This window comes from Canis aureus, chromosome 28, assembly GCF_053574225.1.
Source record: "Canis aureus isolate CA01 chromosome 28, VMU_Caureus_v.1.0, whole genome shotgun sequence".
Taxonomy (NCBI): domain Eukaryota; kingdom Metazoa; phylum Chordata; class Mammalia; order Carnivora; family Canidae; genus Canis; species Canis aureus.
In genome coordinates this window covers 32462585-32486973 of record NC_135638.1, presented here as the reverse complement: position 1 = coordinate 32486973, position 24389 = coordinate 32462585, and the positions used below count along the sequence as shown (strand labels likewise).

The 24389-nt window shown below is 41.4% G+C and overlaps 1 protein-coding gene across 4 annotated transcripts in view; it reads right to left on the bottom strand.

Annotated features, from left to right (window-relative positions):
- NSMAF (neutral sphingomyelinase activation associated factor) overlaps positions 1–23750 on the bottom strand; it is a 57116-nt gene extending 33366 nt beyond the window's left edge. For 3 of the 4 annotated variants that reach the window (XR_013367393.1, XM_077876864.1, XM_077876865.1), the window contains exons 1-5: positions 23605–23750; positions 6849–6938; positions 3798–3876; positions 3633–3700; positions 3516–3552 (exon numbers count right to left, since the gene is read on the bottom strand). Coding sequence is in view for 2 of the 4 variants with exons in the window: in XM_077876864.1 (XP_077732990.1) it covers positions 3516–3552; positions 3633–3700; positions 3798–3876; positions 6849–6938; positions 23605–23663 (333 nt within the window). In the remaining 2 variants the exon portion in view is untranslated. Of the gene's footprint in view, positions 1–3515; positions 3553–3632; positions 3701–3797; positions 3877–6848; positions 6939–22785; positions 22834–23604 lie in introns of those variants that run through there. The other variant, XM_077876868.1, reaches the window with a different exon arrangement.
- Positions 23751–24389: the final 639 nt, after the last annotated feature.

Below are 24389 nucleotides of genomic sequence, written 5' to 3'. Positions count from 1 at the left end.
GAGGCAGAGATATAGGCAGAGGAAGAAGCAGGCTCCCAACAGGAATCACAATGCGGGATTCAATCCCCCGACCCCAGGATCACAGGGCAGATGCTCAACCATTGAGCTACCCAGGTGCCCCTACATTTTTTTATATAAAGAAATTCCTCTTCTCGAGGTGATCTGGGCACATGGTGCTTCATGGCCACCTGCTGACACTATGTATTAGTAACCATGTCCAACAAGCAACGCCACTGCCCCCTGTGCCCCCTAGAGCCGTCAACATGGAGCAAGAACCCTTCGCCCTGCTTTCCCTCCTGTTTTGATGAAAGACCTGCCTGGGCCATCAGAGCCAGTCACTTGACTAGGCTGTTCAAAAGCTTCTGCAGTAACATGCTTCCTGCACTTTCTCCCATTTGAGACAAACCATAGATAAAAACCCTCCCTTGGTCTTATATCCTCCTTTTGTCATTTCTATTCCTTTGTGTGGCAAAACTCTTTGCAAGAGCTGACTGTACTTTCTCTTGGGTTCAGGACAGGTTTTCAGCTGCACTGTGTTATGGAATCCCCTCCTGAGAAGGTCATAAAAGGTTCAGAGGAACCTCCATGTCACCAAACCCAAGAGTCTATTCTAAGGACATCCTCCATTCTGTTTCTCAGAGTACATGACAGAGCTGATGGTTCTTCACGAAGCAGCTTTCCAGTTGGCTTCCAACCATCAGCTCCTGGCCCTCTGCTGCCTCACCCACTACTCCTTCTGCCTTCCTTTGGACCCTCTCTCTTTCCAACCTCCCCCTAGTAGAGTCCTCAGACCTCTCTGTGTACACTCAGCCCCAAGCCTTCACCCAGTTTATCTTTCTTGCCTTGACCTCCTCCCTGAAGCCCAGAGCAATGCTCCCAAATGCCCATCAGCCTCCAGGAGGCCACATTCTAAACAAAGCCTGCTCTTCCCCAGGCTTCTTTACAGCAATAAAGCCACTGCTGCTCACCCTGTTGGAGTCATTCCTGTTTCCCTTTGAACCCTGCAGCTAGCCCATCAGCACATCCATCAGGTTTTTATTCAGGATATATCCAAACACTGACCACCTCTCACCCTCCCATTGCTACCATCCTGGTCTGAAACCTCTAGGTTCTCAGTACCCCTAAAGGCTCTCCTTGCTGCTGCTCATGCCCTCTACAGCATATTCTCTATCTGCCTCCAAGAGATTCACAAATACATACAAATCAGATCATACCCCTCCTCACAGCATATTCTCTATCTGCCTCCAAGAGATTCACAAATACATACAAATCAGATCGTACCCCTCCTCTTTTCAGCTCTCTGGGGGTGGGGGTTCTCTTTTGTGCTTTATTGGGACTCCCTACTGTGGCCCGAGGACCCTCCATGACCCAGACCCTGACACTACTTCAACCAACCTTCCCAGCTGCCCTTCGTCCCTTCCCTCAGGCACATTCACCCTCACCGGGCCTGCCACCAGCCAGGCTATTGCCTCTCAGGGCCTCCACTGCTCAGGATCCAGCCTGGCTAATTCCCTCAGGCCTTCGGAGTGGTGTGCCTTCACACATACCTACTTGGGGAAGTGCCCCCGGCGGCCATTCTGCCTACAGCAGCACATGCCCTCCTCATCATTCTCTACCCTTACATCCTGTATGCATTTCCTTCATTATAGAAGACGTCTGCTTATTGTCTGTTGCCCTAATCTCAAGGTAAAGTCCATGGGGAGAGGGGCTTGGGATATTTTATTCTTCCCTGTATCTTCATAGCCTTGAATATACTTACTGAATATATAAATGCATGAATACAAACTATAATTTACACACATACACCTCTTTTTATTCTACAAAAGAAAATCTGGAAGCAAAACTCTCTAAAGCCTAAAGGACCCTAACATATTTCTGAAACAGTGTGACCACTTAAGGAAATCAAAACCCACAAAAGTTGAGTATTTTTGGTTGTATACTTAATCCAGGAAGCTCAAAATAATTCTAGAAAGAAAGAGTAACTAACTGCTGGCTAGTCACCCCAGGATGTTAAGCTGATTCTGAGTTTACCTGACATGAGGCCTCTTCTAATAAGTTCTAATAAATAAATATACTAAAATGGATTATTATTATTATTATTTTTAATGATAGTCACACACAGACAGAGAGAGAGGCAGAGACACAGGCAGAGGGAGAAGCAGGCTCCATGCACCGGGAGCCCGACGTGGGATTCGATCCCGGGTCTCCAGGATCACGCCCTGGGCCAAAGGCAGGCGCCAAACCGCTGTGCCACCCAGGGATCCCTAAAATAGATTATTTTTATAATGGAAACCACACTTCTGACTGAAAAAATACCTCTTCCTTTCAAAATATGGACTTTCTAGCATAAGGCCATGATGCAGAATGATACTTCAGAGATAATGAGAGCACAGGTGCAGGCCAGAATTAATAATGGTGTCCCCTACGATCCAGAGTAAGATGGCTACAACCCTTTGCACATATGCCAGTTAAAACAACATAAGGTCAAAAAATAGGCTGTGAAATGTTTTCTTCCTTAAGATTCATCAACGCATGGAAGGCAGACACAGAAAAGTACCTAAGCTGGTATCTCCTAGCTTTCATAAAATACTCTTCAATGTAATTGAAAAGTGTTCCATGAACAGAAGAGGCAAGTGATCCAAATATCACTGGGAACACCCTCTGCTCCCAACCATCGCCTCTTGAGACCTTTGAGGCATTTCCGTGTGCTAAGGCTTTGGGTCGAGTCCTGAAGGAAAGAAAGCTGTGTCTTTGCTCCTCACAGCTTTTCCTACATTTACTTGACCAAGGAAGGATGTTCCTTTGAATGTGTCATGAAACTAGAGCTCTGCATATATCTGGGACAACATGATCTTGAACCCTCTCATTTTAGCAATGAAAAAAGGTAAAAACCAGAGCAAAAAGCAAGTGGGAGAGGCCCTGTACTCCCTTCTTATTTATAAGTTAAAAAAAAAAATCTATAGATGAACTAAATGTATGATTGGAGAAAAGCTGTGTTTTAATTTTTCTGTGTTGCCAATATTAAGCACAGTACTAGGTACATAAATGTGTGCAGAATAAATTTAGGATGAAAAAGGTCAGGACCCCAAGCCTCATAACTGTACAAGACGGCATGTCCTGAGTTGGTGCCTTGGCTGCACCATGAGTCACCCTGAAATCCACCTCAATGCTGTGCGGCCTGTCTCCCAACCTTCTAATTGGCCAGGAGGCTGCAGGAGGGACTGCAGGGCTTTTGGCTGAACCCCCACATGACTGGGGGATTGTCAGGATTCCCAAGGATGAAACCACAGGCCTGTGGTATCACACAACTTTATAAACATTAAGGATCTCATGAGGGACCACAGCTTTTAAGACATATAGTTCTTAATGGTTCAGTTTTAAAAACATGTACACATCTATTCCAACAGTCTTCATCTGAGATTTCTACAAATAATTTTACCGTTCTAAAAAAAGAAAAAGTGTGCATATGTATGTTCATTCAGGTTAGTAAAAAATAATTACTGTGTGATGCTTACCTGACTGAAAATGAGTGAGATCTCCCCGGATTTTGTCCTACAATGCAGACAAAAGTCATTAAAAAATTATAATTTTTTGGTAGAGGTAAAATTAAACACTTAGTGACAATGACATACTTTGCAAAGTGTCTGTTGGATCCATTTTCTCCATGTTTTCCTATTTTTATACAATCTCTCAAAGGAATCTGGATAAAATTGAGAGGGAAATATTACAAAAATATGCAAGGGTAACATATACACAAACAGTAGGAATGTCTCTGTTCATATTTAGGATGCACTTACCTTAATGATGGGCTGAGATATGGCATCTGGTTCAAAAATAACTGATTTTGAACATATTTTTAAGGAGCCTCTGATTTTCCTAGGAATCAAAATATAAAGGATTATTATCTATGAACATAAAGTCACAAAAAATCATAATACAACTTTTAACTAGAAAGTAGATGCTAAAGCATTAACTAAAAGAACAGCAGTGTAATTAAAGATTAGTGACAGGCCAGATTTTAACCTCAGGGCAAGAGTTTGCCAACCTGATCCCATTATTCATTAGGGGCTGAAATTTTTATGACTCCTGGGTTTATTACCTAGAATTCATCCACAAAGAACAACTTTCCAGTACTTATCTATGATTTGGTTACCCTGAGTACAATCTGTACAAAGAAAGCAGAAAAAATGCTAGATTCTTTACTTTTATTGATCAAGTTTCAGAAAAGTGAGTTGGTGTCCTAGGATCCCTGCCAGGTAACATACGTATCTTATGAACTTGTGGGTTTTAACAATTCTGATACATCTCCCACCACTGCAGGCATTATTCTCTTTTGATGTGTAGTTTGTGCCATTTGTTGCCCAATTCTTCAAGTTGGCCCTTATGTCCTTTTAATTGAATGTACAGATTTCTGGTACCTCCCTTACTGCCAGCAGGACAAGATCTCCCAGGTTCATCTCGTACCCTTCCTGCCCCAGACTTAGACTCAGCCACTTCTCACAAAGCCTTCATTCCTGTTAGTGGGACACAGTATTTAGACAGCATAATCTGGGGGATCATTGCTATAGGGTTGTTTCTAGGCCTTTTCAGAGGGGAGTGCTAGAAAATACTTTCTTCTAAAAGGAAAGTATATACATCCGTATAAACATTCCCAATTCTAATGTAAGATTAGGCTTTGAATTTAACTCCTTTACTGTTAGATTTGTATCTTTCATCCTGCAAGTCTTGGTTTTGGCCTCAACACATACTCATTTGCTCCCTCTAACTATATAAATCTATGTGCACGTGTGACTAAACCACAGTTTCAAAATAATAATATCAAAAATTACAGCAATATTACTACTAAAACATTTACATCATTTTTTGTGATTCTTTTTCTACTGTGGCTATACCACATCAGAGACAAAAATTACTATGCTGTGAAGCTGATTAAAATAATTCTTCTCTGTGGTTAACCCTCTAACTTACATATATAGTTAAGTTAATTTGTTTCATTTTCTTTTTGAGTTTTAAGGTTCAGTGTTTATTCTGAAATTTAATTCTATATTAAAGTATATGTAAAATATTTCTACAGTTCCAAAAACAAAGCTATAAAATAAGGGATATTCAGAGAAGTCTAATTGCCATTTTATATCATACCCTCATTGCTCCTTCTTCTGTGTAGATGATCATTCTCGTTAGGTTTTAGTTTATGCTTTTTAAAATGTATAATGGGCAGACTGGGTGGCTCAGTGGTTTAGCGCCGCTTTTGACCCAGGGCGTGATCCTGGAGACCCAGGATCGAGTCCCACGTTGGAGTTCCTGCATGGAGCCTGCTTCTCCCTCTGGCTGTGTCTCTGCCTCTCTCTCTCTCTCTCTCTCTCTCTCTCTGTGTGTGTGTGTGTGTCTCTCATGGAATAAATAAATTTTTAAAAATTAAAATGTATAATAAAAATTATTTTAATTTAAAAAATATTTTTAAAAATAACAAAAATTATTCTTCTCCTTTCATAATGATATGAAAGACAGCATACAATATACAGTATTCTTCCCCTTACTGTTTGCACTAAATATACATTAGGGCTCACTCCACAGCACTATACAGAACTTCTCCACTCCATTGTAACAGCTGCAGAGTACTCCATTGTGAGGACATGCCCTGTTTATTCAATCAGTCTACTAGACTGTTTCTAGCACTTTGCTATTACAAGTAGCGTTATGATAAATAACCTTGTACATATGTCCCTTTGTGTATTTCCCAGGGTACCTTCTTGAAATAGCCTTCCTAGAGCAACAGGTTAATGTTGTGAGATACCACTGAATTCATTTCCACGGGTTGTCCCACTGAACTCTAATAATAACTTAAAAATTACAAAAGCAGGTCTCAGTTTGCAAGCTTATATTTATGTCTTAATAATAAATATACTGAACTTTAAGCAAGACATTGTTATGATATAGGGAAGAGGAGCACTGGGAGGAAAAACAAAGGTACAGAATTAGGGAGAAGAATATGAGCAAAATTGCAGAAGAAAGCAAGGTGCTGGTTTCAATGAACAGTAACTGTCTAATTTGAATGCTATGGAACAAACACGTCAGAAGCTCCCAAATAAAAAGCTAAGTGATTTTCACTGTAGGTTGTTTTTTAAACAAATACCACATGGCTCTAAAGGTCCTTTCAAGATAAAACCTGAAGAGCACTAACAATTAAAAAGTTTATCTGAAAAAAAAAATAAAAATAAAAAATAAAAAGTTTATCTGACATCAAAACATGTTCAAGCTGTGGCCTGTAGTTGTTGAGGGACATCCCCAAAGAAAATCATTAGCAGATAAAATTTTGCAGGAACAACTCTGATCTTAGTTAACTCCCCAAGTTGGCACTTTTAAACCAAAAAACTTCACTATACATTTTTGTACACAGCTTTCAAAATGTATGGTCAAAGAAACTGAATCTGTTTTTATAGCAATAAGCAGTAATTATTACAACACAGAGAAAACTGATTTTGCTTCCAGTTCAAATCCAATTATTCCTTTTGAAAGTACTGGTTTTTCTGCCACTCTGGTATTTTATGATTATTACTTTATAATACCATAACCCAAATAATTGAGAGCATTAAGTACAAAAGTGATACAAGAAAAAAGAGCTGAATGAATCAATCCTGTCCAGTTGAGTTGAGACACCCACGTTAGAGGAATTCATACAAACTGCTTCCCAGCTTTAGAAAACATCTGAAGTTATGACAGTAACTTTGAAGTCCTCCTTTCTCATTAATTCCCAGTACAAAAGAGGGAGGGAATCTACATGACCATACATTTAATTTGAAGTATCAGACAAACGAAAGGTCTCACAGAGATCCAAAAATCTTCCTTACCTTTCATTCTGACCACCCTTGTTCTGAATATGATTAGCGGTATGTTGTTCAAAGTAGTATTCCTCCAAGTTAAGCAGGAGCAAGGAAAATCTGAATTTGGAAAAACCAGAACAAAAAAAAACCTCATGTTATTGTTGTTGTTTTTTTTTTTTCTAAGTATCACGAAAGCAGAGTATTTAAAGCATTTGTTCCCAAAGTGTTTGTCCATTCATTAAGTTAACAGGTACCTATGAAGTGTATATTATGTACCAGATGCTCTTCTCTACTCAGCAGGAAAAAGCAACAGATAGTCCTGCCCAGCCAAGGCAAAGATAAAATAAATAAAAAATAATTACAGATGGATTTTTTCAATTCCTTTAGGAGAAACCCCAGATTTCTTAAAATTTTCTTTTAATTTATTTATGATAGTCATCAGAGAGAGAGAGAGAGAGAGAGAGACACAGGCAGAGGGAGAAGCAGGCTCCATGCACTGAGAGCCCGATGTGGGATTCGATCCCTGGTCTCCAGGATCGCGCCCTGGGCCAAAGGCAGGCGCTAACCCGCTGCGCCACCCAGGGATCCCGAAACCCCAGATTTCTGAGATAAAACGTATTCTTGTCTGAACAAAACCTGGGGCTCTCTCACCTACAGAGTTTTTTCATCCTTTGCTCCTGCTGACTGACCACCAGGCTTCCCCACCGCCCCTTCCAGGCTGCACACCCCCTCTGCTCCCATGTCCTGCCTCATGGTTAGTGGCATTCATCCTACTACTTCCACAAGATCATATGCCTGTGAGAGGCATGTCTCTAGATATTTCCCTATAATAATCAGTCTAATGCTTTGGTATTGAAGAAATACGTAAACCAAACAGAATAGGATTAAAACATAGTTCTTTTTAAAGTTTTATGTGTTTTAAACCTTTAAAAACAAAATAAGGAAATAAGAAGAAGTATTAATTTAGTTGTCCAGCCACAGAAACAAATACATGGCAAATAACTGAAAACAAGTGTTTTTTGTTCAGGAAGTATCAGTGGCATCTAGATTTAACAGGAAAAACTCTTGTGGGGATGGGATACTGGAGTTCTGGTGTGCTGGAGGATGCTATCTCCAATAAATATAGCAGATCAAGCATGTATGTCTATTTCTGCTCCCTCTGGAAACACCACTTAAATTCTGGTGACTTAAAATATTTTTTTAAGGGGCACCTGGGTGGCTCAGTGTTTGAGCATCTGCCTTCAGCTCAGGTCGTGATTCTGGGGTCCTGGGATCAAGCCCCACATCAGGCTCCCCGCAGGGAGCCTGCTTCTTCCTCTGCCTATGTTTCTGCCTTTCTATGTCTCTCATGAATAAATAAATAAAATCTTTAAAAAATTAAAATATTTTTTAAGTGGCAAGACCACAGACCAAAGAAAACTGAAGAGTCTCAAACGAAGATGAGAGCAACAAATCCGTGAGAAACAGCAAGTGGATGGGAGGAATCGGCAGTGATCAAAAGCCAGAATGGCAAACACCTCCAGGAGAAGTCACCAATCAGGAGAAAACCAACTCAAGTCATAGGACTTCCAAAAAGTCCCAAAATCGCAGGTATCAGGTACGAAGAAAGTAGGGAGAAAGCCTGGGGGGACGGTGGGTCTGAATGAGTCAGTAGTCCACACCCCTCCCCTGATGCATACCCTACCTCACTCTAGCTTTTTCTAGACAAAAACCGAACACGAGGCTCCAAACTAGACATCAAACATAGTAGAAAGCAGGGCTGTGGTGTAAAAAGTAGGAAGACATAACCATTCCAGAAAGAGTTTGGTAGATTATTTTTAGAAAAAACTAAACAACAACAACAACAACAAAAAAGAAAAAACTAAACAGCTATGGAGAAAAGACCTATGGTATGGATAGGAGTATCTGAAAGAGCCAGGTCTTTACAATATCATCCCATACTGAAGCCCAACAGAAAAGGCCCACCCACAGTGACACAGAACAACACAATTCACACTTAGATATGAATGGATAGCCTAAGACCACCAACCTCTAATATGAAAGAACTACACCAAAGCAAGTGGAAGAACACAACTTGAAGTTCTAGGCACAATACAGAAAACAGGAGGTCAGAAGCCTATACTAAATATATTTACAAAGAAGAAATTATATTCATGGGACAAGAAGACATTGCCCATTGCAGAGAAAATCTGAACCAAAAGGAAAATAACTCATAAATTAAGAATAATGACAGCAGGAACCAGCTTTATCATTCTAATAGGTAACTTTTTTATTAGCCTATTAATGTCTTTAAACCCGTGAATAACAATTAATCATGAGCTACAATGCCAGGGCTCAAAGTAAAATGCTCACTATTAATACTTACTCTTGAATTTCAATGCAATCACAAGAGTTAGGATTGCTAGAACAGTCCTTTGATGCATCAGATAATTTCCACAAAGGTTTAAATCAGAGAGATACTTACTAGTTACCTTGCCTCTTAATTTAGCTTGTTCTAATGACCTGAAACCCTTGGCTTGGGCTGGAGCTATATAACCCTTCCTTCCCATTCTTAATCTCCCCACTCCTCCTCTTAGAGAGAAGGTAAAGTAAGTTTCTTTAATAAGACAATGGCATACAAAGCACAAGTAGCCTTCATAGCCAACCAGTTCTTCCACATGATTGTTAAAATATAGTCCTATTCCTTGCAACAGCATGAATGGATCTAGAGGATATTAAGCTAAGTGAGAGAAATCAGAGAAAGATAAATACCACGTGATTCACTCATATATGGAATTTAAGAAACAAAACAAATGAATAAAAAAGGAGACAAAGAAAAAAACAGACTCATATACAGAAAACTGGTGGTTGCAAGGGAAGGTGGGTGGAGGGATGGCTAAAATAGGTGAAGGGTTTTAAGAGCACACTTGTGATAAGCACTAAGCAATATATAGGATTGCTGAATCATTGTATTATACACTGAAACCAACATAACACTGTATGTTAATTATACTTGAACACAAAATAAAACTTTTTTAAAGAAAAATATAAAACATATGTAATCCTAACCTTAATATTATTAAAATGTCCATACCACCCCAATGATTTGTACATTCGATGGAATCCCTATCAAAGTCTCAGCGGCATCTATTACAGAAACAGGAAAAACAATCCTAAAATTCATATGGAATTTAATAGCCAAAACATCAAGAAAGAAAAACAAAGCTGGTAGCCTCACAGTTCCTGATTTCAAAACATATTACAAAGCTATGGTAATCAAAACAAACTCAAAATCAGCAGAAAGACAGACATATACACCAATGGAACAGAATAGAGAGTTCAGAAATAAACCCTCACTTATGTGCTCAAATATGGGTTCCAAGGGCATACAATGAGAAAAGGACAATCTCTTCAATGAATGGTGTTGGGAAAACTGGATTTCCACATGCAAAAGAATGAAGTTGGGCCTTTACTTCAACATCACATACAAAAATTAATTCAAAATGGATTTAAGACCTACATGCAAGACTTCAAAGTATGAAACTCCTAGACAAAGACTTGGCAGAAAGCTTCATGATGTTGGATTTGGCAATGATTTCTTGGATATGACACCAAAAGCACAAGCAACAAAAGCAAAAATAAATGTGACCACATCAAACCTAAAAACTGTGCAGCAAAGAAAACAATCAACAGAATGAGAAGGCAACCCAAACAACTGGAAACAAGATTTTTAAACCATATATCTGGTAAGGAGTTAGTAACCAGAATACATAAAGAACTCCCACTGATCAACAACAATAAAATGTAACCCAATTAAAATATGGGCAAAAGATTTAGAGAAGATATACAAGTGGCCAAAAAGTGTATGAAAAGATACTCAGTATCACTAATCATCAGGAAAATGTATACCAAAACTACAAATGAGCAATTACCTCACACACTACTAAAACAACACCTGAAAATAACAAATGTTGGTGAGGATGTGGAGAAATTGGGACCCTTGCCCACTGTTGGTAGGACTGTAAAATGGGGCAACTGCTATGGAAAAGAGCACGGAGGTTCTTTCAAAAATTAAAAATACAACTATCACACAATCCACAGTTCCACTTCTGGGTATTTATCCAAAAGAACTGAAAACAGGATCTCAAAGAGATATTTGCATAACCATGCTCACTGCAGCATTATTTACAAGAGCCAGGAGGAGGAAGCAACCTAAATGTGCATCAACAATGAATGGATAAAGATAATGTGGTATATATATACAATGGAATATTATTCAGCTTTAACAAAGAAGGACGTCTTGTCTTATGCTACCTCATGGATGAACCATTATGCTAGTGAAACAAGCTAGCGGCACAGGCAAATACTACATAATTCCACTCACGTCAAGTATCTAAATTAGTGAAACTCTTACCAAGAGAAAATAGAATGGTGGTTGCTAGGAGCTGGTAGTAGGGGAAAGAGTGGAGCTCCTTTTAGGGAATTGCTTTTCAGGGCGTAGAGATCTCCAGTTTTGCAAGATGAAAAGGTTCCAGAGATCTGTTGCACAACAGTGTGAACATACTTAACACTACTGTACTATACATGTAAAAGTGGCTAAGACAGTCAACTCATGTTACGTGCTTTTTACCACAATTAAAAAAAATTAATATTAACTATTATAGAACTAGAGTCATTATCTTGACCAGTAACTTACATCCTCCTTAATTCACCAATATGCATATTTTGTAAGAGATCCAAAACACATGGCAAAGGGATAGAATCGAATCATGTTATTTAAAGTGAAAGGATTAAGGAATTTTTCTGAGTCTGCATTTTCCTTCCGCTGATGTGTTCAGTTTTACCTGCTTTAAAATTTTTGTATGTAAAAATTATGACAGTAAAGTTTCATGGCATTTTGAATGATGATTTTCAAACCACATCCTTGGGAGGAAAAGGTTCTTGTGAGGTCACTTTTATAATTTTAAATGTTTTCTTTAGGAGACCCCTGGCCCTGCTCCTGGGGATTCCTTAGTTCAATTCACCTTTACAAAGGTGTGGGCGGCTCTTTGGATTCTCTTTGATAAATGTACTCATTTAGCTACTTAATTTCCTAAAGGAGAGGCTGTCCCATTCTCACATCACCTAAATTTTAAAGCATCCTACTCATTGAATAAGTTCACTTTAGGCAGCCCCTGTGTTTGTGCCCACCCAACCACTCGACCCTCTACTGATGAGCAGTAGTTATAATGCTAGTCCATCATTTCTCTAGATTGCAGCTGCAGGGCAGGTTTCACTGTGTTGAGGGGAACTGCTTTGTGCTCCGTGAGAAACAGCGGCCTAACGCCTGAGAGATGTGTACACACGCACGGGAGAGGGCACGAGAGGCCCGTACTTGCCCTCTCTACTCTGGGTACCCCAACGCTGTCCTTGGCTCAAACTAGACACGAGGGCCCCTACCACTCAGAGAGTTGGTGCAACTAAGTGGGGCATTTTTGTGAGCTTTTTAGAGTGGCTCTGAAATGAGGACATGAAGAAAAATGCTGAACAGACAAGGGCGAGAACACAGTCCTGTGACTCACCATGAAAACGTTCCTCCTGGAATACATTTGACAGTAACCTCTGAACAGTCATTCAGAGACACATCATTCCGCCAATCTATACTAACATTAGTTTCTCCTTTCTCGATTCCGCTATTAAGACATCAAAACCAAAACAAAACTCAAAACCCTTATCCTCTGTCAAAGTTCCCATGAGCTAAGCTACTGCATGTCCCTGACCTACCAGCCAAACTCTGTCAAAAGAGCTGAGCATTGATGTGACTTTATAGTGGATTCATTCTGGAGACTGGTGGCAACAACTTTCTCTTCTAGCATTTTATAAATAATCTGAATGATCCAGAATTAGCACTAAACTTACTTAGGCATATATGTTCCTTTGGCACCTTTCAAAGTTCCTAGATCCCTGAAACGGTTCTGGGGTTCCAAGCTCGAAACTCTCCCAGCAGCTCCCAGCAGGAGATGTAGCACACATTGGAAGGCTTATCCTGTCACTTCCCATCTGAAGGTCAGTATTATTAACACAAATAAGAGCCATTTCCTCTCTTATCAATCAATTTCCACTATCAGCCAAGGCCTTGCGCGGCAGCAGCCTGCTTTTAAATTCAACTTTAGGAAACTGTGAAAATGTTTTTAATCTGCAGCATTTTTTAAAGCCACAGTTGGGGCTTTAACTTTCCTGATGCTAATTGTGCAGGTCTGTGACATCCTCTTAATCTGTCCCTGGTTGTTGTCCTTGTTTTACATTTTTAAAAAAATTATAAGGGGGATCCCTGGGTGGCGCATCGGTTTAGCGCCTGCGTTTGGCCCAGGGTGCAATCCTGGAGTCCTGGGATCGAGTCCCACATCCGGCTCCCTGCATGGAGCCTGCTTCTCCCTCTGCCTGTGTCTCTGCCTCTCTCTCTCTGTGTTTATCATGAATAAATAATAATAATAATAATAATAATAATAATAATAATAAGTATAAGCTCAGAGGAACACCACCTGTGCAACTATCCTATGTTTAACTGCTTGTCTGATTTTCTGTAACTCTTCACCAAAGACCATTTGGCCTGAATGTTCTGAATTTTATTTTTGACAGTTTCAAAACTTTCTGGATCAATATCCATTCCAGAACTGTTCAGTAATAATGGCTATCTTCCCCACCTCCCCCTTGAAACTTTTAATATCTGCCTTCTAAAAAATCTACTTCTGTTATGAGTCCATCTTGGTTTCCTCTGGGCTTCAGCAATAAATAACTTGACAGGGACTGCTTTTTCTGAAGGTTTCCAGCACTGCTACTTAATTAATTTCTATTTAATACTCAGAATTTTACCAAGTTCTCAAGTTTTCTGCCTTCAAATAGATTGAAATTTCAACAAGGGAACTTAAGAAACTAATTCTATCTCACTAAACATTGACTAAGTCAGGTCTCCTGTCATTATCTGTGTTGCTATTTCCCATTTTTCATCTACATCAGGTACATATCCGCCATTCTTTCTACTCACTTAGGTGGCCTGTAACAAAGGAATGCAATTATCTCTGTTCCTCTTTTTAGTAAGGTCCCAGGTTCTTCCCCTCTGTTAATGGATTCCTCTGCACTTGTGCTTCTTGACATTCAGGGCCCACTGCCTCACCTCCTGACAAGTCTTCCCTTCTGAACAGATCTGTAGCCTTTCAGCACTAGAGTCTAATCTTTTTTTAAAGATCTCATTTATTTATTTATTTACTTACTTATTCATTCATTTATTTATTCATTCATTCATTCATTTATGAGAGAGAGAGAGAGAGAGAGAAAGAGGGAGCATGCACACAAGCAGTGGGGAGAGGGAGAGGGAGAAGCAGACACCCCCTTAGCAGGGAGCCTGAAACAGGGCTTGATCCCAAGATCCCAGGATCACGACCTGAGCTGAAGGCAGATGCTTAACTAACTAAGCCATCCAGGTGCCCCTAGATTCCATTCTTGAGTCCTCATCCTAATAAGCTTCAATAATACCTAAGACACATTAATTCTCTTTTGTAATAAAATTTATTTTATTATTCATATTCTGCATATTTACATAAAGACACCTGAGTGACTAAATGTTATTTCTAGGTCCTACACAGATTGTTTTTTCAAGCAAATTACTGCCCCCTCTTCCCGTACTGTAGCATTCCATCTCCTACCTACTCTCGTCCAGTGTAATCAATGTCACCATTTCATCTGGCTTTGTGATCCTTTCCCTTGGGGATAAGTTTAAAACTCTACTACTTGGCCAGACTGTAGGAAATTACATTCTCCTCTGACTCTACTTTGCAGTTACTTCCTGGACTAGATGGTTCAGATATCAAAATCCCTTTCATTGACACCATTCATAAGACCAGTCATTTCTACTTTCAAGTCTCAACTATCTTGAGAACAAATGGCAAAAATATCATCCACGCTTTCAAAATCTTTCAATTTCCTCACTGGGGTCATAGCCTGAAGAAGGATATTCCATGAGCCTTCTCCAAACTATGGAGAAGATCAATGTGGAAGCATAGTTCAATGGCACAAAATTAAAAAAAAAAAAAAAAAAAAGAGGAATGCTTAATTACTGTTATCTAGAAAGTGCTTCTCAAACATAAACATGTGTACGAGTGTACGATCATGTAGGGGTCACATTAAAATGCAGATTCTGATGTGGCATATCTGGGGTGCAGCTTAAGATTGTGCATTTTCTATCAAGCTCTAAGGCAATGCAGAGGCTGCCAGCCATTGTATTACACTGAGAATAACAAGGTTTCCATTATTCCTAAACATTCTAAATTTCTGAGGTACCATAAAAATAAGCACCGGCCTCATATTTAAAACAGAAGCAGCATGTTATGGTGGCAAAGGTGATGGCCTTGGATCAGATAACATCTGTTCCAGGCTTAGGTCAGCCATGACTTGGCCATTAGACTTTTAGTCCAATCACTTTATTTAGGACTCAACTATAAAATTGAGGGGAGGGAGACAAATTAGATTACCTCAAAAGTCTCTTGTTAACCAGTGGGTTTATAGATTTATGAAATAAACCCAGGCTTAAACAAACCAGCAGGAATTCCAATTCAGACATTATGGCAGATTATGTGTCCAGAAAAACAATCTCACTATACAGCATCTAAAATTGCTGGATAAATTAATACAATCCTTTTTTTCAAATGCTTGGCTGAGGTGATACAAAGGTGAGGAAAGCCTCAGTAGAGAAAACTTAGCAGGCGTTGGAGCAGTCTTTTCCTCTGGGGGCTCTGCCCAAATCTGAGCAGTAGGGAGCCTGCTTTCATAGGGCCCGGTGCCCTGAGAAGACAGCAGAGGGCAAAGAGGACAGAGAGGACAGGTAGGGGCAGAAAAAGCTAGGATCCCTAAAGTTAACCCTTGGAGGATGGAAATAAAAACCACCCATCCCCCTTTCCTAGAGGGAGATGGTAGGACCTGGGTGCTGGGCTAGGAGCAAAGTCAGTCTCCCTTGAGAAGATAAAACCACCAGCCTGCCCTGACATACATTTGGGACTAGAACTCACTACTTATTTAGCCCAATAAAACTCAAGACAAACTAGTGTGGTCTCTCCCAGCACCCCAGACAGAAATGAATACAAACACTTTCTGGAAAAATCCACCTGAAACCCAGGCCTGCAAGAACTCCCAAAGATAAGTTTCCAAAGAAGAAGTGACAAGCAACTAGAGAAAAAAAAAAATTGTAAATTCTAAGATGGATTTAAATACCCACAATGCAGCAGAGAAAAATGCAGATTAATAGGAAAGAGCCTTTAGGAGACATAAAAACAATATTCTAAGAGCTGAAGGCTTGGCTCCACATTTCCTAAGAATGTTTCAGCTTTAGGAATCCCAATTAGGACAGGTGAATAAAAAGAAATTTATAGATAGACCAACAGTGAAACACTACAAAGAGGAGATCTTAAAAGCAGCCAGAGAGAAGACAGAGTCCTTAAAAGAAAGCTGGACTTAAATGCTAGGGGTTTGTTGCAAGCTGGTCTCCCCAGAATAAAGTGGCCTCCTGCGAAGCTCCCCAGAAACTTACTGTGCCCTGGGGCCAAAGTCAAATGGTCCTCCTCGAATGCAAGGCTAGGACCCCAGTGTCTTCATTATGCCAGAGAGAGTTCTGGTGGTTCCCTAACCACAAACACAGATACAACAAATCCTGCTCCCATCCTGCCACATCACACAGACTCAAGTGCAAGGCTTAACAGCCCCAGTCAGGCCATGGTGAGCTAAGGTTGCATCACAGCATAGCTCTACTGCATCCTGGCTCCTGCTCACTCCAAGGATCCAAGTTTCTCCTGAAGTCTGAAGCTTGACCTGGCCAGGTAGCTAAGAGCTGTGTCATGGAAGGCACAGCACACCTGTTATTGACCTCTTCTCTGAGTTTGAGAGCTGTTTCCTCCCACCAAAAACTGCTCTAGCAGTTTGGGTGCATATTCCCTGGCTATCTGTCTTTATTTGCACAATCTTCAAAATGCTGAGAAAATTACAGCTAACTCCTGAACAACGTGGGTTTGAACTGTGCTGATCCACTTATAGGTGGATTTTTTTTTCCCAATACACTACAGTACTGAAAATGTATTTTGTCTTCCTTAAGGAGACTTTCTAAGTAACATTTTCTCTCTCTTTTTTTTAAGATTTTATTTATTTATTCATGAGAGACACAGACAACGAGGCACATTCACAGGCAGAGGAAGAAGCAGGCTCCCTGCAGAGCCCAATGTGGGACTTGATCCCAGGACCCTGGGATCACGACATGAGCCGAAGGCAGACGCTCAACCACTGAGCTACCCAGACGTTCCTCTAAATAACATTTTCTTTTCTCTAGCTTGCTTTAAGAATACTTTAATAATACTTTTTTCTCTAGCTTACTTTAAGTACATAATGTATATAGCATACAAAATATGTTTTAATTGGCTGTTTGTTATTGGAAGGCTTCTGGTAAACAGCAGGCTACTAGTAGTTCAAGTTTTGGTAGGAGTCAAAGTTATACACAGATTTTTAACTGTGCAGGGGTTGGTGCCTCTAACCCCCTGTTGTTCATGGGCCAAAAATTATACATCTAGCAAAACTGATCTCCAATACAAAACACAAGCACATGCTCAGACAGACAAAAGCAGCTTACTACCATTAGGGGAACTTCTAAGGATATTCTTCAGGAAAGAGAAAATTATACCATAGAGAAGGTATGATAGGTGAGAAGGAATGCTGGACTAAGACAATGGTAAATATGCATGTAAAACTATATAAGCATAAACGTTAACTAGACAATTGTAATGTCTGATTTGTAGGTTTAAAATCTAGATTGAAAATACTAGACAATAGAGACTATAATTTAGGATGGGTCAATGGAAGCCCTCCAAGGTCCTTGTATTGTTAGGGACCAAGGTTAAGAGAACGATTAGTTTCAGATCTTAAGCTAAATATAAATGCTAAACTTTCAAGGTAAGCTCTAGAAAAACAGAAACAGTATATAAGTACCACACTCTTCAGGAAAAATGAAAGAGAACAAGGGGGTCTTAATTAATCCAAATGAAGGAAAAAAAATAAGATAAAACTAAAGAAATAAAAGAATAAAGTCCAAATATATTTGTAAAATAATAAATGTAAATGGACTAAATCTATTAAGACAAAAATTATTGGAAAATTATTTATTAAAATATCCAACTATTAAGCTATTAATGAAAATATGCCTATAACCTAAGGACAAAATCAAAATGTAAAAAAAATGAAAAATTCCATATAATGCAAATACTTCAAAGAAATTTGATATATTAATATCAGAAAAAAAAAACAGAAAAAATCATTACTAGAATCCTTGATAAAAGATTCAATTTTCTAAGAAGATAGCAATTTAAACTTACATAGACTCAATAACAACCCTTGAAAATATGATAGCAAAAATTGACAGAAATATAACTCAGGGACATCTGGGTGGCTCAGTGGTTGAGCATCTGCCTTTGGTCCAGGGCGTGGTCCCCAAGTCCCAGTATCGAGTCCCACATCAGGCTCCCTGCATGGAGCCTGTTTCTCCTCCCTCTGCCTATGTCTCTGCCTCTCTGTTTCTCATGAATAAATAAATAAAATCTTAAAAAAAAGAGAGAGAAATAGAAGTCAAAGTTTATATCACGAAGCATCTCCCAGTAACTGCTAAGTCACTCAGAAAAAAATTCATTAAGAAAAATGAAAGATCGAAACCCAACTGACAAGCCTAAAGTAACAGATATATAGATATTATACCAATATTAATATACATGTTTTCAACCTCACATCAATGTGTAAAAAATGACTACCATCTACGTCACAATAATTTCAAATAATTAGTATTAAATAGAATTTGACTAAACACAAATTTAAAAATAAAAAACAGGGGCACTTGGATGGCTCAGTCAGTTAAGCATCTGACTCTTGATCTCAGCTCAGATTTTGATCTCAGGGTCCTGAGTTCAAGCCCTATGCTGGGTTTATTAAGTGGCGTCCACTTAATAAAACAAAAAACAAAGAGATAATTTTCAAAATTACTGAGTCATAAATGTACAGTCACAATTCTACATGTCTGATGAGTAAAAGATGAAATTGCAATGGTATTTAGAAAGACAAGCAATGTTTTCATTAAATGGCCAGACCCACTTTACATCACGTTAAAAAAAATTTTAAATAAAAACCATAGAGCAAACCCACTCAAAGTTTGTGGTTATTTTCTTGTGTCTTCTTAAATGGTAGCAATTTTGGAAGAAGCTAATTTCAGACAGCAATAGGGCATAAGGTAAGGTAAAGGCCTAAATAATGCAGTTTGGGTAAAGCCAATATAAATTCTAAGTTAATCAAAATATCTGCAACACTTATTTCTTCTCCCACTCTTTTTTGTTTTGTTTTTTGTTTTTATGTGAGAAAAATAAACCCTATTTCTGAGTCACAGGTAGATTTCCTTCAACTCTTCAGCATTCCTGTGGTTCTGCAGTTTATATTCATTTTCAACACCTGGCATATACCAATGAGACATTATAAGAATAGGATGGTCAGTCTTAGAAATAAAAGCATAAACAGGAGTATAGCAAAGCACTCTGCCCTCTCAACCAGTACTTGTAGTATGATAAATACAGAATCAATCGATAAAATATTAAATAAAAGACATTTAGTATCAGCCAAAAAATTTAGTATCAGCATAACCAAGAGAATCATATACACGTGGAATGTCTGAAAGCAAAGTTGAATTCTAAGAAGTGCCTGTAAATCATTAATGAAATATGTGTGCTCAACATAGAATTCATGATTACTAGTGTTTTATTCTGGGATGATAGCTTAAAAGTTACACCTAAGTAATTTGTTGTACAACATTACAGAGAGGAAAACTGGACTCTCTCCTGGAGGAGCATGCCTCAAGTATCTCAATTTCCAATCACTTAAGAAAAAAATAGCTATTCGTCCATCACACCACTCCTAGATGTGAAGACGAAAATTATTTAACAATTAGCCTACTCTTGAAATAGAAATGTCTTTTTTTAAAGATTCTATTTATTTATTTGACAGAGAGAGCACAAACAGGGGGAGCAGGAGAGGGAGAAGCAGGCTTCTCACTTAGCAGGGACACCCCCTCCCTCCTGCAGTGATGTGGGGCTCCACCCCAGGAGCCTGGGATCATGAGCCAAGCTGGAGGCACACACTTAACCAACTGAGCCACCCAGATGCCATGAAAATAGAAATATCTTAAATAGCAGCAGTTTGTAAAATATCCTTATCTGCAAACGCACTGTACACATTTGTTATTTCCAACATCATTTCTAAGATATGTGAGTTGTCTTTTAAACTTCTTCCCATTTATTTTCATTAACACCTACACAGTACATTTTTTTTCTTTTTTTACACAGTAGATTTTTTAAAAGCCAGTAAAATCAATATAGTTTCTGGAATCTAAATCTTAACCAAGATACAACTGTACTTAACTTTAATGACCAAGCATCCCTTTGTTTTCAAATACTGAAAATTACCAAAGCATTTCTTTTTTTTGTTGTTGTTGTTTTTTTATTTCTTTTTTGTTTGTTTGTTTTTCAAAGCATTTCTTTATAAACAGAAATATTACTAATAAGTGGTACCACCATACAGTTGTTCAAGCCAGAAACCTGAGAGGACTGCCATTTTGCGCAAATAAAAATACAGAACACCGACTTAATTCTGAATTTCAGATAAGTTACCAAAAAATTTAGTATTAAAAAAATTTAGTGTAAGTATGTACCAAATACTGCATGGGACATACTTGTACTAAAAGTTTTTCACTATTCATCTGAAAATCAAATTTAACTAGGCATCCTATATTTTATCTGACAAGTCTAGCTGGGATTCTCTCTATGATATCTTCTATATGAAATCCACCACACCAAGACCTGTCCATTCTACTTCCTAAAAACATCTAAAACCCATCCACCTTTCTTCATTTCTTCTGCCCCCATCTTGGTCTAAGCCACCAATCCAAAAACTCCCAATCAGACTCTCTGCTTCTTCTACCTTTATACTTTTATAGAAATATCACTTACACTAAATGCAGTAGTATCAGTTTAATACTAAAAGAAATAAAAGCTAACTTCAGGTTTCTCCTTTCCTGGGGTCATTACTTGGTAGTGGCAGAAATCTAAAATCTTGAAAACAGCATGAAACCAATGAACTCACAACTCTGAGGAGGTGAGGCCTTTTGTTGGGTCACCTCCGAAGCAGTCCCAAAGAAAGTTAACAGTTCTCTTAGGTATGACTGAGCCAATGATCTACATCAATCATTGTGCTAAATAGGTGTTTATTGCCACAAAGGGATGAGCCAGGAAAAATCTGTGCAGAAATAAAGCTGGTTTAAAATATTCTCATCTTTCAGAGTGCATTCATTCTTAGATTTACAGAGACTGGTTGGTTCTAGCCCACACCTGATTGTGAGACAGATTCCTTTCATCCAACTGGTATTCTTTAGACACCTTTTGGGTTAAAGTCGGCTTATCAGTCCAAGATTGCAAAGCCAGGGAGCAGAGCATTAAAAAATTGGGGCAGTGAGCAAGCAAGATTCAAATATATCCAAGATATGCGGCACCAACTTCTTCTGATTACTGATGCTCAGAACAGCTGCTGCCTCCTGACAGATGAATAAGTGTTTTGGTTGTGAGAGCTACAGTTATCTCCGTGCACTGCTAGCCTGTCACACTGATCAATAGATACCAACAAAGCAGATTATATGCTGAAACCTCAGTGCAGACTTCAAGATTTGTGTGACACTGCAGAGCTGCATAAACTAACTAAATGAAACAAAAATTACAGCTATCAAATTAACTGGCAGGTCTAAAGAAAACAGGTTTTCCTCTCTATCAAAGAGGCCACAGAATTGTTACAAATGATTCTTTGAGCACAGAACATGATGGCAATTCAAGTGTTTCTAAGTTCTCACAATGCAAATTTGCACATCCATCTATTTAGTACAGAATACCCCCAACTCTTAATGATGCTGGCACAGAACAAAGAAACTCAAGCTCCTTCATATGAAACAAGCCCTATAAACGAAGTCGGAAGAGCCTCTACAAGTGAGTTACTTTATTTAGGGTCCAGTTATTATTTATTATTAAAAGATAAACGTTTCGGGATCCCTGGGCAGCTCAGCAGTTGAGCTGCTGCCTTCTGCTCAGGGAGTGATCTCGAAGTTCCGGGATCGAATCTCACATTGGGCTCCCTGCATGGAGCCTGCTTCTCCCTCTGCCTATGTCTCTGCCTCTCTCTCTCTGCGTCTCTCATGAATAAATAAAATCTTTAAAAAAAAAAAAAAGATAAGCCTTTCTGTGGATAAAACATAATCACAAAACCAAAAATGTTTTTGAAAGCCATATCCAAGATATGCTTTTTTTTTTTTTTTGGATACATCTTGTCATCTTCTCTATGGTGGGGAATGAAATTTTAAACCATCGATGGCCTGGCCAGGCCAACATTAGAGATTAGAAAAGGACATGAGTGTCTGGATGAAAGCAGTCAAGTCACGTCTATAAAACAAGTGTGGATGCTGCGAGGCCACACACAAGCCTTAAAGTCTCCAGCCTGTATTTCCACGTATAATCTGCTTTGCTGGTGTCCCCTATAGGGGCCAAGGGCAGGCTGCCCCAAAATGTGCCCCTTTGGCATATTATTTCAAATAAAAGTTACTTAATAGCCAGTGCAACGTCATTCAGACCCTCCCCTGTCCTCCTAAAAGCAGGAAACAAATGTCCCATGTGAGAAATACCCTCCCTGTGCCAAAAAATAAAAAGACATCTTTACCACCCGAGATAAGGACTTTAGAGCCAAGAAAGACAAACAGACCTTGTTGTTTTCTAATCTACTCCCTCAGCCTAAATTCCGCTTAGAATCCTACTAATTGAGGCTCCCAAACACCTGCTTTCTTTATCCTGTCGATTCCTCACACACATACTGTCTCCTTGTCCCAAAATGTATAAAAACTGCCTGCCTTGGCCATCTCGTTAGGTCTCTAATGCTGGGCCTCCGCACACGGGTAATAAAACTTCGGTTCTCTCCTCCTGTTCATCTATTTTATGTGAATTCAGTCCGGCTGTTAGACCTTCAAGGGTGAGGGAAGAGGTTTCTTCTCCTTCCCGCAGCGCCGATCACAGGTGACCTGCTCGCGGCGCCCCCGATGACCTGCTCTCAGGGTCAAAATCCTCGTAAAGCGATTCGTTCCCAGTCCCTTTCGGCACCGGCGAGTGGGCGAGTGAGGCGGCGGCGGCGGCGGCCTCCCCAGCGCCGAGTCAGGAAGTAGGGGCGGCGCTGCTCGGCCCCGTCCGGCCGCTGCTTCGCGGGACCCCGGGTCCGGCGCGGGCGGAGTGCGGGGGGGGCGGGGGCTGCGGAGTGCGGGGCCCCCCGGGCGGGCGCTGAGGACCGTGCGCCGCCGCCCCCGAGCGCGCCTGACGGCCGGACCCCGGCTTCCGGCAGAGCGAGGCCTCGGCGGCGGCGCGGCCCGACTCGCCCGGCCCCGGCCCGGCCCCGCGGCCTTGGCTCTGCACAAGTTGGCGGCAAAGGGCGGGGGAGCGAGGCACCGCAGCCGCCCGGTGCAGGCGGGGCCGGGGCCGGGGCCGGGGCCGGGGCCGGGGCCGGGGCCGCGCGGGGGGAGGCCGCCGGCCCGCGCACCCCGCCCGCACCCTCCGCACCCCCCGCACCCCGCCGGGCCGCGGCCGCCGGGACCCGCCGAGCTCCGCCCGCGCTCGGCTCGCCCCGGCCCCCCCGGCCCCCCCGGTCCCCCCCCGGCCCCCGCGGCCCGGCCGGCGCTCACCTCTCCCTGGAGTAGAGCTGCAGCTGCCGCTCGCGCCGCTGCTTCCGGATAAACGCCATGGAGCGAGCGCAGCGCGGGCGCCGGGTCCGGCGGGACTGCGGACGCGGCCGGGGGCGGGCCCGGGGAGCCGCTGCGAGGTCCGCGCCGCGAGGGGGGCGCGGCTGCGGCGGCCCGACCGCCCCACGCTGCGCCCCGGGCCCGGCGTCGGCGCCGCGCTCAGCCGAGCGGGCGGGCGTGGGGACTCCCGCGGCGCCGTGACTCAGGCCCGGGCCGCCCGCCCGCGGCCCCCGCGGCCCCCGCGCCCCCGGCCCCCGCGCCCACGTGCCGCGCTCGGCCTCCGCCGGGCCTGGCGCCCTGCACCTCTGCCGAGCGCAACCCCCGGGCCGCACGACTCCTTCCTCTTTTTCCGAGGGCTCTCTTGAGACGGAGCTCCCGCGGCAAGCAGCCCCCCCATTTAGGGTGTGCCCTCGGGGGGGGGGGGATGGTCCCGCACACGCACCCCCGGGCCAGCCGCCCCACCCGACCCGAGCCTCCGGGTACCGCGCCCGCCCGCGCTGCCTTCCCGCGCCTAGGAATGTGCCCCTTCCCCGCGTTCCCTACAAATGCAGTCATACATTGTGTAGCCTTTTATGTTTGGCTTCTTTCATTTAGCATAAATGTTTTTCAGGTTCATTCGCGTTTCGGTATTTCAGTCTTCTTTATGGCCCGAGACTATTCCAGTGCGTGGATATACCACGTTTTGTTGGTCCATTCGGCGCGTGGCTCGCATGAACAAGGCTGCTGCG